A 16421-nucleotide genomic window follows, 5' to 3' on the forward strand; every position below is an offset into this window, starting at 1 on the left:
GTTGTTACCTGGAGCTGTTAAAAAAACGACAACAAAGAAAACAACAAAATCAAACAGAACATTAGAAAGGAACAAAAAAGTACAGCAGCGCAGTGATATTCAACCATTTCTTTTCTTCACTCAAACTCATTCACAACACATCTATGCATGTCACAGCTGTCTTTTCTCAGTTAACAGGGAATTCACTTATTCCCACATTGCCACATATTTCACTTGTAATGCGAAACATAGTTTAACTGAGGCAACATAAAAACGACACAACACATACCAGCATTTACGAACTTAAAATGACAAAGAAATAAGCTGATATGGACAAGTGAGACAAAATATGTGGACTAAGAGGTGCAGCGTGTGCTGTTGAGACTCTTACAGTTGAGATCCATGTACCAGGCATCATTGCCGTACTGGTACTTCCAGATGGTTTGGCCGATGGAGCAGACCAGAGAGATGGCCAGCAGGCAGCCGAACAGCACCAGGATCTGGAAGTTGGTGATGCGCTCCACGTTGGACAGCTTCAAAGGAGGCCGAGTGGAATTCTGGGTAACAGAGGACAAGATAGTTGCGGTAAGTATGAATGCACAAAATGCTTTTATTAAATGTACCAATTCAGTAGACTGAGCATTTATTTTCTGTCTTATTTTATAACCGTTAATAAAACGGTATACGTTGTGGAAATATGCTTTACCTGCATGAGCTTTGTGTCGTGTCCGGTGTAGACCACCACACCATGCACCCACTGAGTGTTCCTCAGCTGGGCTCCTCTCAGTAGGATCTGGTCTGGACCCAGGGACATTGTACTGTAGCAAGAAACATCAGTGCCGTCACTACCTTCTTTAACGAGCCAACATGCTGCCTCTCAAGCTGCTCAGGCCTGTTTGTTAACGAATACCTGGCTCGTTAAGCATCTCGTCCATTACTTTATTTAGAATACATAAATAGTAAGATTTCTTATAAATATGTCAACACTAAAAATAACCATGATTCCATTGATATTACAACACTAAATGAGCTTTACCTACAAGCGAGTTATCACACGAATATTACAGAACTAAAATATTAGTATTCTGTGATGATATTTAATAATATAATATTTCTTCACGTAATTTATAAAACTATCAATTTGCGTGTTTCACATAAATCACATTTCCATTGACAGGTAAATAAACTCTTACTTATTATTCAATTTGCAAAGCTGAAACAAGTTGTAAAGTTGTAATGTAGTTATAAACTGCATCCAGCCCTTAAGGATGTGATGTTTTAAGTTTATATTCGGGGTAAAATTTCCCTCATTACTCCAAACTCCTAGAATAAAGCCATGGTATCCTAAAAGAAGGCAAGGATGCATTTTCTCTATAATGGCAAAACTTTCAAACAAATGTCTAATCAAATTAAACAGAGACAAGTTCCTCCATTTATTCAGGAGAGAGATCAAATAGCCCCTAGAACCTCAGTGTGAACGGATACTCGCTCTGGCCTATTGGGTCGGTAAGTGGAGCAGTCGAGCCTCGCATTAGGAGCCCACCTGTGTCCATCCATGCGGATGTTCCCGACAAACTCGTACAGGTGGCGGTTCGGGCTCTCGCACTCCATCCGCCCAGAGATGCGCATCAGGCTGTCGATGTCCTTTATGTCGGCCGTCATTTGGAGGCCCTGGTGAGGTCATCACAGCAACGTTATAGCAGTGTCTCTATTGTTGTGGTCTTTAATCAATTTGGGCTGAAGACATGCAGAGGACTTCCCTTTGTTTACATTAGGAAAAATAAAAAAAAGACATGTCACCTGTCTGATTTTCAGGTTTGTTTCTCCATCCAAGTTGGATGTTTCGATGTAGCACATACCCTGTGGTTCACTGCAGTGGGGGAGGGGGGAGAACATTTATTAATACTACGGCAACTGCTATTCATTCAAATATCACATCATATCTCACTTTAACTGTTCATTAGCATGTACGATAAGAATTTGGATAATAAGACAACAGGTATTGATTGACAGTTTCAACCTGGACCTAGTTTCGTCGACTGTGGAAGCGTGACAATGTCTGCTTGTTGCCAAAATAAATCCCAGGCCCCTTCCTGCCTTAAGAGTGTAAAATAAACCACATATCTTCTGTTTGGTAGTGATGCTTGTTCTCTGACCTGGACGACAGTATGACGAGGTCAGCCGGGAGGTGATCCCCATTTGCAGCTCTGACTACTTCCCCAACAGCCACCTGTTGTGACCAACCACAGCCCAGCAGAGGGCGAAAGGGGAGGGGAGGGGGCAGTTGTTCACGCAGGGGGATAGGAGAAGATAAGGTTAAGGGAATTAAAATAAAATCAAAGGAGGGATGGAGATGAAGACAGAAAATGCATAAGGAGAGAGAGGGAGAGAAATGAGAAGAGCACAATGATCAGTCTCCAATGATCCGGTTGATCATCTGTTCCTCTTTTCACAAAATCAGCTTCACAAACATGATATGGTGAAGCTGATGATAAAGATACTTAGAGTTGTACTAAAAATTAACAATGTATTCATTATCAAAGGTGCACAAATCAAAACGCTGATTAATAACAACCTAGTGGTATATTCGGCAAAAGAAAATGAACAAAAACATGTAACATCACTTTGGCCTCACTCTATCCGCCCTGAAAGAGTAACGAGTTAAAGAAGTCTGGAGACCAAGCAGAAACTTGTGAGAGAAGCCACATTTACAATATGCATGATGAAGATGTAAAAGGTATCAATTATTTAAAACTAGCCTTTTCAGAGAGCCTTTATGTGTGTGTATATCACACACACACACACACACACACACACACACACACACACACTTTCCCTCTGCATGAACCAAGTCAATGTGCGACTCAGGAGCTTTGTTAGACAATATCTTATTTATAGAAACTGGGCCATATGTAATAGTCAATTCATTTTTGTTGAATCTTATCATCTGGAGAAACTGTTCCAACCACAGTAATAAAACAGTGTCATTGTGAGTGAAGAGAGGAAGCCTCTCTTTGTCCTCCAGCAGTCAGAGGATGTGCATACATGCACAGTGTGAGAGCTTTCGCAAAATTGAAAACTGCACCAAAAATAGCGGAATCAGCTATAGTTAAATTAAATGGGAGCTGGTGGAAAGGCGACATACCTTCTCCCAGTGAACGATCTCCCAGGCACCGTTCCTCAGTACTGTGGTAAGAAGAGAGAAATAGGAAGTGACAAAGACGTATTATTAATAGCAGGTATCAGGTTGTTACGGCTGGCTTACTTGTTGGCAACGTAAATACTTCTACATGTATGCATGGTATGTCTTCTTGTGAAACAATCAACTCTAATTGAAAAAAAGAAAATATTTTGTGTACCTTGACATTCCTTTTTGTTGACAACACTGTCGGCATTGTGGCGTTTCTGAGAGGAAGAAAAAAATACAAATATTCTCATATGAATTTACATTAATTAAAACTTAGCGACAAACCAACATTACAAAAGCCAAACATTCTTTGAATTCATAGGAGGAAATGGACAATTCTTTACTCGCTAACTAGCTACAGGGAGAGGGAGAGACGGATTTGTCAAAGGCAATATTTATACGCTGAGAAAGATTACACCTTTGCAGTGACTGTGGAGTTTAAGTGAATATTGTCACTAAGACCACACAGACTCATAATGCAGTGTGGTATTTGAGTAAAGCACCCAACGCCCCCATGTACCATGACAGCAGAGAGTTTGTACTGGTGACTGCAATAGGAATCCAATAATCTCAGTAATTTTGGTGATTAACTCAAACCTTTGTAACAGCTTACAGAGAAAATAAAAAAAAAAACTGGACCTCTAAGATGAAAAACCTCAGAACAGCTACTACATGGACCATGCGGTAAAATCTTCCTGTCTCCTCATCAGTCATCCTCATTACTCATCCTTGAGTTACCCGACTGCCCAACAGGAGGAAAAGCCAGGATTAAAGCCGTGGTGTGAAGTTTATCACATGGGGAAGCTCTGCAAAGCTTCTGCTTTTTTTTTTTCAAAGAAAACACTAACTACTTCAAACAAGTACAAAAAAAGGCTCTGAATCCTTGATGCACCTTTAACACACCACCAAGCAGTAGTGTACTGTACATTAAATTAGCATTAACATACAGACTTACAAGTGTCCCATATGAGCTGTGTATGACCGCATCAAAATACTCATCAGCGGGATCATTTCCCCTGACGTCCATCTCGTCTGCTGAACAGTCATGCAATCAACTGCGACTTAGACGGATGATTCCAAGGGACAGCTTGTCAACTAGCATCACGCTGAGTAATAATATGTTGCCGAGTCTGTCTCATAGAAATAATCACTGTGTTTTACAATGTGGCTCCTCAAAGCAACATGTGCTATACTCGATTAGTGAGGAGAGGACAAATCACGTTCCCGCTAAGAATCTGTTTACTTTGAAGATCCATTCAAAATTAGCCAAATTCGGAGTTAATTTAAGGGTAATTTGGGTAATTTAGCTCACTCTACTGTACATAGCGGGAGGGAAACAAAAGACTACGTGCTGCCGACTGAGAAATTAGAGGAGCGGATGGTTTGTTGCATCAATACACAGCTGCTTATAGAGGAGAGGTATTCACTCACTCCACTTAGCCAGAGTTCTCCCGTGAGCTCTGAACTGAAGCTAGCCACCTTATAGTCTCACTCACTCTGTCTAATTCTGCAGCTGCTATTCCCCAGTCATGTCATTGTCTAGATATTATATATAGTCTCTCTGAAAAACAATGATTTTAAAGCTTCAGTTCCCCTGCACATTAGTCTCCATTCACTCTCTCTGATTTTATATTCCTGTGTTTGATACTTCAAATCCATCTGCTACTAACCAACAGGATCTAATTTGTTTTAATATCTGATGTCGGCCATATCATCTGCGGAGAGAATCATTTTTGTTGCTGCTGTTAATATTGCTTATTGAGTAGAATTCTAAAAAAAGGTTTTGTTTTGTTTGTCATGTGTTTGTTGAGAGACAACTGGGCTACAACTGAATTTTGTTGTGGATCACAGTGTTGCATAATGACGATAAGTTATCCGTGGACATTGATTTAGAAAAGTGTGGTTCCATTTAGACCATAAGGGAGCATATTCTTTAGGGCAGGCTCTCTGTGATTGACAGTTCACATCGTCAAGTCACTCGTCAACATTCAAAACATTGTAACTTCCGTTGATGGGTTGCAATAAAAAAACAAAATGAAATGTCAAAACGGCAGTCCACTCCGCAATGTGCAGTGACTACGTCCACTTCTATACAGTCTGTGCGACAACGTATCTCCTAAAAGTGTAGAAGTGGACCCGTATTCATATAGCTTACTCCACTACTATTCCTGCATTTACCCAGCTCACATTCTCCCTGCTTGTGCCTCTCTGCCTCCTTCTGTCCCAAGAGAAAAGGAGATGTGCTGCATGTAGATGATGCGTGTGTAATCACAGTGCAGTGGAAGGCGTGCAGCACGCAGAGGTTATGCGTAAATATGCGGCATCAGGCCTCTGTGGACTTTAGAGCATCTGCAATGTTGGCTTTGTTAACCTGCTGATATGGCTTCCAACGACGTGATGCAGTAGTGAAGCGGGGTTGAATGTGCAAAATACTGGACTCTTAGACATTATAAGGAGTGTGCATGGACGGTGGTGCCAAACGCAGCGTCCAAACCAGGTGTTAACCCTGTTCGCACCTTTGCCGTAATCTGCGAATGGAGTGCTCAGTCTTTCATGCATTACTTTTAAATCACAGAAACATGGTTTTGTTTGCACCAAATACATTTCTTATTTACAGTATTGAGATTACAAATGATATTTCAACCACGCAGCTTGAGTCAACTGCAGCAACGAGGGAAGATACTCGCCGTACAGTGCGTGATTCATGAAACTACAGGTAGTACTGGCCTGTCAGGTCAACCTGTGAGGGACAGCGCAGTGCAGGGAACAGACGTGTGTGTGCGTGTGTGTGTGTGTGTGTGTGTGTGCGTGCGCGCGCGCAGGTGACCTTCAACAATAAAAACAGAGTCATCACCACTCCGTTCCCATGTTCTTCTACAACAGGCCGAGAGAGAGAGAGAAAGTGCTGTGCTGGTCCCCTCAGCCCTCGATAGAGGCTGATCGCATAGAGTAACTGTCCACTGGGACCTGCATATAGAGGATCGCATTGCAGGGTCACTGCAATAGAGTACAATGCAACAATCCCTCACTCAGCCCAGAAGGGCCTGCCGTCAATTATTCACAAACACAAACATAAGTGGAAGCCCTTAACGTACCAATGGACAAGAATGGAGGCAAGTAAACTAATCCCCAATGCCCAAATCAATCCATCTTATTACATAGATTGCGCAACCCTTTGTCGGGCATCTGCTCAACAGTTCAAACTCATTCGAGCGGCAGGCAGTTGTTTTGTTGTGTCTTTGTGCGTGAGCATCCAGTATCTGGGTTAATTGACTCAATTAGTACCATGCAGCAGACCCAGCTGTGACCTCTGAAATGTGCGTGTGCATGTCTGTGTGAGATTGGGAGTGTATGTCTAGGAGGATCCTCAAGTGGTCGTATTCATTACCATCAGTTTACGACTCAGCACTCCGAACATACTTGAGACAAAACAACAACAAAAAAAAGTCTCTCCAAGTCAAGAGAACTTGAAAAGGTAGAAAAACATTCTAAGAGAAATACATTTCCTTCATATATGACAATATACTTTTGATATATATTCTCTTTTGAAAATTTGAATCTTTCTAAACTCTACTACCTATAACCATGTATTTCTCCATTTCATTTGTAACGACCATAATGTGATATGATGCAAAAATAAAGCTTCAAACTTTTTTTGACTGGCTTTTTATATCAGACAACTGAGGGATCAAGCTGACGAGTAATTGTCTTAATTCCTGCAGCAACAACGTTTTGTTGTAACGGCTGTCGGGTAATTTCACGTTGAAGACAACCTCCTCTGACAATCCCTCTTACAAGATGATAAACCATAGTGTACTTTGGGGTTTGAACTAGAATCCGAGTAGAACTTCCTCACAGCAAGAGGGATTGGAAACAAACATTAGACTTGGAATAGAATAAGATCTTACCAGATCCTCAATGAACTCCTTGACGGCAGCCACCACCAGAATGAAAAGCAGCGGCACCAGTGTGGTCCAGCGACCCGTTGGAGACACATCTGGGATTTGCTAAATGAGACATTTCAAAAATAAAAAAAGAGATAAGAACATTGCAGACTACGATTTCATCGTACTCTCGTGCCTCAAAACCTCCACCAGCTTTGTGCCGCTCATTTGCAAGTTTAACGTGGTTGATAATTATCTTAGCGGATGTCCGAGACCCCTGTAAATCCCCACCAGCATCACACATGCAGGCTCCCATTTTCAAGGGGAAATATCCAGAACAAACAACTTTCTTGGCACAATGATAATGACCTCCTTACCCCTGACTATTTTAAGAGTTTCAAAATGAATAGTCAAACGCCAGCGTAATTAAAGCCAGAGCGAGGGCCACAGGAGATCAGCAATGTTATGTCGCTTCAAGGAAACTCGAGCGAAATGGATCTCCCGTCTCCCTCAGGTGCACGGACGTTTTATTCAAGGTCACAACATCGACAGGACAGGTAATGAAGATTCACACTGGCTGTTATTCAAAAGGAGCTACTTCAAGGTCACCAGAGAGAGGTTTGTCCCGCCTCAAAGCGCTCGTTAGCGAAGGGGAGTCGGTCAGCACGTTTACAGGTAAACACAGAATCTCAATGCACTCTTCCCTCACTCCTCATTGGATCTTTTCCACAAAGCTTTGGAACCACTGAGGGACGAATTTTTTTATTATCATATAGTAAAGTTGTTGGTTGAAGTGTTCTGAAAAAGGGGATTAATGCTGTAAGCAGGTAAACTTTCTCAAGGCTAGAAAGCTTCTGTTCTGTCCAGAACCGCACCAGTGCAGCTAAAATCTTTAGTTGAACAGTAATCCAAAACACGAGCAGAGCCAATAGTCAGCCCCTCCTCACCCCGCGTCACACTTAGTAAGGCACAGTGCGGTTTCTTCACTGCCGTGTAGTAGTAAAGACAGAGTCAAGGAACACAATATAGTCCATGGCACCTCATGCATCTCCAAGGCATGTAACATACATTTAAGCGTGTTACGCCTGCAAGCAAATCTAGTTTCCCTTTAAAGGAGCAGCACATATTACATCATGTATTATTCATTACATTGTTAGAGAGAGTGTGTATATGGAATTACAGACGTGACCTTTGGAGATTGTGTGAAGGTCGAAGCAAATAGTCTAGAAAAATACCCAACTTGCTCACTAATGAGAAGGGCCCTGATTTAATATTAGACTGTAGTTTCACAGCTATAGCGGCCTTTAAATGTCCCAGAAGAAGAGCAAACAGCACAACTTACCTGCAACAGTGCAATGAAGAGAAAGAAGGCATTGGCTGCCCTCCTGAACTGCGAGTAGAGGAACCGGGGAAGGAAGGTGAGGACGTTGTATTTGGCTGTGCTGAAGACGCCACCGGGCAGCCGACAAGGCCGTGGAGAGGAAGGAGACATAGAGAGGGAGATAAAAGGACGGACAGACAAATGGTTAGATGCAACAAAGATATATAAATATGAATAATATACCTTTCCCCCTCTCCCGTGCTCAAAAAGTGCCTTGTACTTTAAAGAGATGTGTCTGCGTTAGTGCGCGAGACTGATGAACAGCAAGAATCCATGATGATAAAGAATCATTAGGAGGAAGCAGGGAGCTGAGAGGGAGAGGGGGGGTTGACGGGGGGGGGGCAAAGAGCTGCTGGCAGAGATGAGCTCCGTTGCTTGTGCTGCAGTGTGGCCGGCTTCATTGGGCTTCATGAGGCTGGTGGAGCACTCAGCGGCCTGCGAGTCGGCCCACCGGCAGTCGGGTTCTACAGCTGTGCGAAAAAGGGCCGGCCACGAAAGGGCACACACGCCGCACACACGCTCCGTCACTGGCAGCGCTTCGCTCGCTCACGCGAGAGCCGTCACTAATACACGATCAGAGAAGCAGCCTCCAACTCTTCTAAAGGGGAGGGGGATGAGGGGGGGCAAAAGCATACGGCTGTAAACATGTTTCACTGCTGTTGGACTGATTCGTCTTTGCTGCATTTTTCACTTGTAGCACATTGGCTCACATCGAATTGAGTTCATAAAAAATGTAAGAGCGATTAGCCGTCGTTCCGGCGGCCTGGCAATGCGGAGCAGACCGCGGCGAGCGAAGGGGATGGAGTGAGGAAGAGGTGGGCCTGGTTTCTGACAGCAGTATAATGCAATACTGATTAAGGGTCAACAAAGGGTCAGCTTTGTTCATTCAACAGGGTCTGGTCTTTGGTCTAATTATTTCCGTTTCTCTGGAAAGATCTCTGGGTGACCTGTAAGCATCCAGTTTCACAGGGATTTACTGAACTGTTAAAACAAATACAGGCAAATTTGCATCAACGCTGACATACTGATGCTAACACTAATAATAATAATACGGGTGCCCCATCTCCTTTTTTTAATTTCCAAAAGAGAAATTCCGGTGTACAGATATATATTTTAAGAAGAAAGTCTAGATAGAAGGTCTGATCCGCTCCATTAAGGCTTGAAGCTTATCCGCGATGCTAAAATGGTAGGTTTAGGTTTTCTTCAGCAATCTTTGAGTCCCAGTTTTCACAAAACCAATTTCAAGCACGTGCTTTTGAAGTTGCACACCTTGGAATGAAGAGTACATTCAAAGCAAACTAATTCATGTAAATGTTTTTGTATTGGTAGTAGGGAAGTCTTGTAATCTTAATATTCTCATCTTTTACTTTTACATTTTAAAACGACAAACACACTATGTGCGTGTTTCTGAAAAGGCCTTAAGAGCATTTTACAAGTGAGCGTAGAGATAAACAGCACAAGGAGTTCTTTGAAAAGCTAAATGCTAAGTTATGCATTTTATTAACACATCTACGTATAGGCGGCTGTACATAATATGGAAATATAATGGATTACTGAATATCATAAAATGTGTTAATTATCATGAGAGGAAGTCCAAAGTTTCCCCTCATTCAGGAAAGATGTCGGCCCATTCAATGCACTCTTAGACCATTGTTACCATTTAGTCATTTCATGAGAACCAAGTTGGTGATCTGGTTTTCTATCATTGTGATGTACATATGAGCAGATCATTTTACTGATCAGTAAAGTCACAGTTAAAGTACGGTAGCCTTCAACCTGCCACACGTCGCCCCAAGGCCACAACACAGTAAAAGGACAGATAGCACAGCTTTAACTCCCTCCTAGAGATAGGCAAGGCAGGTATATCCAACAGAGTGGCCATTCAAAGACCAGATAGAAAGACCGATACAGCAAAATAAAAGGTGCAGACAAGCTTGTTGAAATTATAGACAATAGTATAACAATCTCATAAGATCTATTTATTCAAAGTTGTGAAGAAAAGAACCGTCTGCAGTTTAGTGTCAGTGGTTACAGGCGGGAAATATATTCTTCCCAAAGAGCTGATCCCAGCGTATTAGCACAAAGCCATTTCATCACATTTGGATTTACGTGTGCGTGCCACTGACGGACCAGGACTTGCTTACCACAATTTCTCCACTAATGGCAGCAATATGGTACCAGCGAACGCTTTGGTTTTGGTTTCAGTTAATACAAAGAAGTCATTGCTGGTGAAGCTGCAGTGTTAATCTAAAGACCCTTGCTTTATCATTTCTCTCTTTAAATGAGTTGGTCATCTCGCCTCTGGGATCATCTTTCTGCTTTCCACCTTATGTTTTCACTCCATTGTTGTGGGCTCACAGGGTAGTAGTATAAAGCTTATTCTACAGTTACTATACTAGAGAGAGTACTTCCTCCGCCGAGGTAGGGCCAGATAGAGAGCCGATTTATCACTCCGCTTAATGGATGATGATGGATCTTACATTTTATTTCCTGGAAGACGCCTGAGGGTCGAGGGAACATGAGATAATCACATCCTTTGTCCTACTCGCTGACAGAGATCCAGATCATAGGTCATGCTGCACCAATCAGCAGAACTTCCAATGCCCTCGATCACCACAACGGAAAAACTCCACAATACAGGAACAATTTCCTAATGTCCATTTTGGTTTGTCCTACAAAATACAACAAGATGCTTTTAAGTAAAAATGTGTTCCCGTTTCGGGTCTATCTCTTATTGAAAACACAAAATGAAGCCCTGACCTTTCCTCGGAGATTTAAACATTCACATTAGGCCGGATGAAGGCTATCACGATAAACAAGCTTGAAGCTCCCTGCACGGATCTGTGGGTTAACTTTACATAACGACGACGTGATCTTTCAAATGTAGGTTACAAAAAAAAAAAAATTGAATGTTCCACTGCTGGAATACAGTTAAGAACTAAGCTTTGTAAATGTGCTTTGAGATAAAAACTTTTGACAAAAAGCAATTGACAAATGGGTTGGAGTTTCCATTGATTTTGTAGGCTTATCCATATTTTTTTACCATGATTAATAATTGTGTTCATCAATATTAAGATCTTGATTATTTATCACAAAAATTAAATAATTTCTGGACAAAATATTCTCATTGCACTTAACAAACAGCACTGCTTTTATACCCAGTTACAGATTTTTGCATCAAAGTAAGAATACAAATATGGTTCTTCTTTTAACATACAGAATATTTCTTGGATCCTTGCTCGTCCACTCCTGTTTGCCATAGGAAGAGTTGTCAACATCTCTGCAATTAGTCACCTCCGCATTAGAAGCGGACCTTTCAGCAGTCGCGTACAGCTGAATAAACAACCCACAACAATCGGCGTGCAAGTGAGCGAGGACGCAGTCACACACGTGGGCATCGGTGTCCCTCCCCGGTAGCCACGCCGATAGTGGCAGCAAGCAGGACAGCGCTGCTTGTAAGGTTTGATTCAGCATTCATCACAGATGGATCTCCACAGCTCACTTTGCCACAGCAATCAATGTGCTTGATTCAATTTGATCTTTAAAACGGTTTAAAGTTTGATGGGCCCTCGAGGGAAATCACCAACATGAGGACGAATACAAGTTCAACAAAAGCCGCCTGTACGCCACTGTTCAAATAACGCTCTTAGAGCTCGGATACCCTTCGTAAAGTCAACTTTACACATTACAGTCTGAGCCGATCCGGTGCTGCAACGGACGTGGCTTGAATAGGAATCAACACGCAAGCTGTCAACCAGTTCCCTTTTGTGGTCAGAGGAGAGGCTGGTGACATTTCAACTCTAAAAACTGTGGTGAAAATACTCATTACACACATGCCTTACCTCTGTCCATTACTGAAACTACTATTTCATGTACAGCACCAGCTTTTGACTGAATGTCGGTCAGTGATTGCGAATAATGAGGATTTTTTTCTGCCTCATGTTGACCAATGCTTGTGTTTTCACAGCGTGATCTTCAGCCACAAAGGGTAACGATGTGATGTTGTCCTTTATTTTTCCAGTGGTGCGGGTGAATTAATGACCGCCTCCGGCGCGGTCACAAAAGTGGAATAAACTTTTATTTTCAAAATATGCAGAGGTGCTCTTTCACAGAAAAGGTTGTGTTTCTTAAACATCCGTGGTGCGATAACGCTCAGCCATCTGTGGGTGAGCGACCGATGTCGTCCTGAGAGTCGCCGGCTACACTCCACACGGGTTGATGAAGTAAAGTCTTGATTGTAAAAGGCTCATTAATAACCAGTTATTAAGCTCAACCAATAACATGCTACATAAGTATAAAAGAATCTTAAAATGGTCTTACAGTTGAGTAATTTAAAGAGTTGATGAAGTCAGCTCCTCTAACTCTCTCAGCTGCTTGTGTGCGTTATTTGTCCATACACAAAGCTGACCTTACAAACGGCAGCACTTTTCAATTATTCCTCCCGTTATGTTGTAGCTGCGTCTTTGGAAGCACACACACATCTCAAGTTGCTCATGCAGCAGGAATGCTAACGGTAATATTCCTTGACAGAGGGCGGCCTGAACCAACAAGGACGACCTTTAATGCTGGAAGCACTGCCCTCCTCAACGGGAGCAAGACCATAAAAAGGGCCAGTGTGGTTTATCAGGACTAAGGTGCTACTGGTGATGCAAGTCGTGGAGGTACTAATCTGATGGAGCAGTCAAGGTACCTGTAGAGTGGCGCTTTCTGTTGCCTTCAGTAACGCCTCCTCACGTAAAAAAAAGAAATAGAAACAGACTGTTTTAACTACGGGGTCTTGAATCTTAAGAAGGTTCAATACAAAGTATTTAAGGTCCAATATAATCTTGATCAGTGTGTGTTTTACTAGAAGCTTTTCTTCACAGCAGAGAAGGGCAGCGTAGAGTTCACAAAGTACGTCTCTTCCCTTCGTGCCAGATTTTTACAACATATGCTGAAAAAAAAGTCCTTTAGAATGGCTTCTGAATTGTCAAGATCGCTTGCTATCAGGACGTTCTCCCCAGGCTGACATTCAAGTTGCAGCCACAGAGTGCAGGCATGCTCTAATTCAACGGTTTCACTTGTGACCCTAAAGGTTAATGTGGGGTTACATGCAAAGTGGCAAGTTACGCTGCAGGTCACCATGAAAACTGAAGTGATGATGTCCTCTGGGGAACAAGACAAAAATAGCACAAATGGGGAATTTGAGAACACAACTTTGAGTGCATTTTTAAAGCTGATTGGATACAATATAATTGTATGTGACACGGGAGAAGCATATTTAAAGCACTTGATTTTAGATTGTAACTGCTGGGTGACTAGTGATGGCGTTGTGTGATCGATAAGCTTTACATTATACCAACATGACCTTGTCTTCATCATCGGTCATAAATCCCACTGAGGAAGCAGTCTTCTCTCAAGTTTGTCACCCTCATGGTTTAGGAGTAAAAAATGGAGGTACGTGGCGGTGGAGGAGCAGACCTTTGCGTTAACAGTTTTACCACATATAATTAGCTATTCTTAAATGCGTCATACAGTGATATTTGTCATCCTGTTTAACGCTTTTCCATAAATGCGGCAACTCCTTAGTACCTGACTCGATTGTTGCAGAACTTGGTGAACTGCGGCTGGTTGAGATATATCAGTCGTGCATCTTCTTGATCGGCTAAGGACGTCCTTTCTGTCGTGTCCTCCGTCTTTTCATATCCTGCAGCGTGAGAGAGACAAAAAGAAACAAAGTTCTGCCTTGAGCTAAAAACAGAATTACAATGAAAACGTTTCAAGTGTTGGAGTTGGAAAGTCCCTTAAAGGAAGTCTTTCAACACAGAGCAAAAACTGTGGATGTGACCTTGTAGCTTTATATGTCTTTCATATATACTTTATTGGGGCCGTTGGAAAATGTCTCATTATAAATACTGGCCAAAAAGATTTTACAACACCTGTATTTATTTAGTGTACATGATGCACATGAATGTTTGTTGTTTCATTGTATCAGCCTCCCATCACTAAAGCCTCACAAAGGAGACATTTGTAACTCTCCTTATGAGAATTACAAAGGATCAGGACACAGATCAAGAGCAATAGTCTAAATCTAACAGCAGTGCAACACTCAAAATATTATCTTATGGAGTTGGAAGGTGCTTGAGAATACATAGCAGTGGGATTGCCCAATGACCGGTTACTGAAAATAGCGCTCTCATTACCACCTCTGCATTCATATGACCCTGTTGTATAATAACAGAGGGAAAGGCTGCTTTACGTTAAAGAGACAGACTAATGCAAATTAATATTCCAACCTTTTGTCCGACAAAAGACACCAGCATCTTCCTCAATTTCAACATGTGTGTAAACAAACTGAACAAAGCTAAATGCATTCATAAAAAATGAATTTGAGGTAGGCAGAGAATTTAGGAAATGTCCATCGTCCAACCACACAAGAGACAGCTTCTAAAAACTTCCCGTCTATGATTGCATCCTGCTGACGTCAGCAGATATCTGAGGATCAGCCACACAATAGTTGTCATACGGCTCCAACACACTACAGGTACTGTAAACGGCCCGGATCAAACTGCACTTTGAAGTGATAATCCTTTCTCATCGACACAATGTCCACATTGACATCGATACCCAGTGACATGCAAAATTAAACGCATTAAAGTGCAGTGTATTCATTCATCAATCATCAACTAGTCTGCCTTTTTGACCTTTAAAAGGAAAATGAATGTTAAATTGCCAGAGGCCGCTATTCACTGCTGGAAGAAAAGCAATCAACAAACTCTCTTGGTCTCTTTGGGCGGTTAACGCTCTTTTTGTCCTCATCTTTGGAAGAGTCAGCACCGCTCTGCTCCCACCAGGTTGGACAAAGTGGGACGAAGCCACGAAGGCTGTAGTCGCACAGCAAACGAGGGCCGCCCGTGGCTCACAGAGATGCTTATGCAGGAAACGCATGAACAAAATTGTTCTTTTTTTGAAATTTTGGATTGGCAAGAGGCATTTCAGCGTCTCACTTTGAGGTCTGAAACAGCAGCGGTGGGCAGCGAACATGCCGCCTCTCCATGCTGGAGACAGCTGCTGCGTCATGGATAAAAGGATGTCCGGGGATGTTACTGGAATATCTTGAGCCTCTGGCTGCCGCTCACTGCAGTGCTGGACGGCGAAATGTAAACACACAAAAGGATCTCTCTGTTGGGCAGAGAATGAATCACAAACGTGCACAAGGACTCTTCCAACCTGTAATATGGTCCAACCCGTTAAACACATTTATACAAATGCTGGACTTTTTTCAAAGCCCTGGAAAGACTGTTCTCTTTTGATCATGTCATAAACATTCTGAAATATATTAAACACCATTTGGGATATTCTTATACCCATAAGTATTGTACCGATAGACATTACTGTTTGAATGGAAAGAATCACATAAGGCCGTAAAATTATCGTTTGGTAGAAGATCTCAGATTCTACATTTGGAAAACCTTTAAAATCAACACATAAAACTATTGCCAGCAAATAAAATAGGGCCTTGGTAAATATTACAGGGACCTTGCTTATTATTCAGACTTTAAAGTTAGGGTTGAGTCTTTAGACTTACTGTTCAGGGAGTCATTTAATCAGTTTGGCACTACCAACATGATCGGTTAGTCAAGCAAAAATAAAGATATTTTTACTTTGCGGCTACAAAAATGGAACGATTTATTCATCAATTTCTCATGAATAATTGTAGACTGAATGCATCTTTTGGACCATTGGTCAGACACTTGAGACAAGCTTTATGAAATTATTCAATATACAGTAAACAAATCATAATCTAACAGTGAATCAATGAGGAGCATAATTGCTAGTTTGCGCTACAGGCATTTTTTGCAGTTGCTGCAGTACCTGTTTTTAAGTGGGGTATTACTCCTTAACCTCTGTGTCATGCCAGTGACTGTCAACCACTTGAAGCAGAAATAACCCAGTTGACAGCAATCAAATCAAATTCAAATTCCCGAGGTTCACCCTGGTGGTTTTAATT

The 16421-nt window shown here is 42.0% G+C and overlaps 1 protein-coding gene across 5 annotated transcripts in view; it reads right to left on the reverse strand.

The window, feature by feature from the left end:
- atp8a1 (ATPase phospholipid transporting 8A1) overlaps positions 1 to 16421 on the reverse strand; it is a 77192-nt gene that overhangs the window by 51605 nt on the left and 9166 nt on the right. For all 5 annotated transcript variants that reach the window (XR_013467523.1, XM_078101988.1, XM_078101987.1 and 2 more), the window contains exons 2-11: positions 14003 to 14117; positions 8393 to 8492; positions 7075 to 7173; positions 3339 to 3384; positions 3125 to 3165; positions 2136 to 2209; positions 1780 to 1849; positions 1523 to 1650; positions 686 to 797; positions 371 to 536 (exon numbers count right to left, since the gene is read on the reverse strand). Coding sequence is in view for 4 of the 5 variants with exons in the window: in XM_078101988.1 (XP_077958114.1) it covers positions 371 to 536; positions 686 to 797; positions 1523 to 1650; positions 1780 to 1849; positions 2136 to 2209; positions 3125 to 3165; positions 3339 to 3384; positions 7075 to 7173; positions 8393 to 8492; positions 14003 to 14117 (951 nt within the window). In the remaining variant the exon portion in view is untranslated. The remainder of the gene's footprint in view (positions 1 to 370; positions 537 to 685; positions 798 to 1522; positions 1651 to 1779; positions 1850 to 2135; positions 2210 to 3124; positions 3166 to 3338; positions 3385 to 7074; positions 7174 to 8392; positions 8493 to 14002; positions 14118 to 16421) is intronic.

Source organism: Gasterosteus aculeatus, chromosome 4 (assembly GCF_964276395.1).
Source record: "Gasterosteus aculeatus chromosome 4, fGasAcu3.hap1.1, whole genome shotgun sequence".
NCBI lineage: Eukaryota > Metazoa > Chordata > Actinopteri > Perciformes > Gasterosteidae > Gasterosteus > Gasterosteus aculeatus.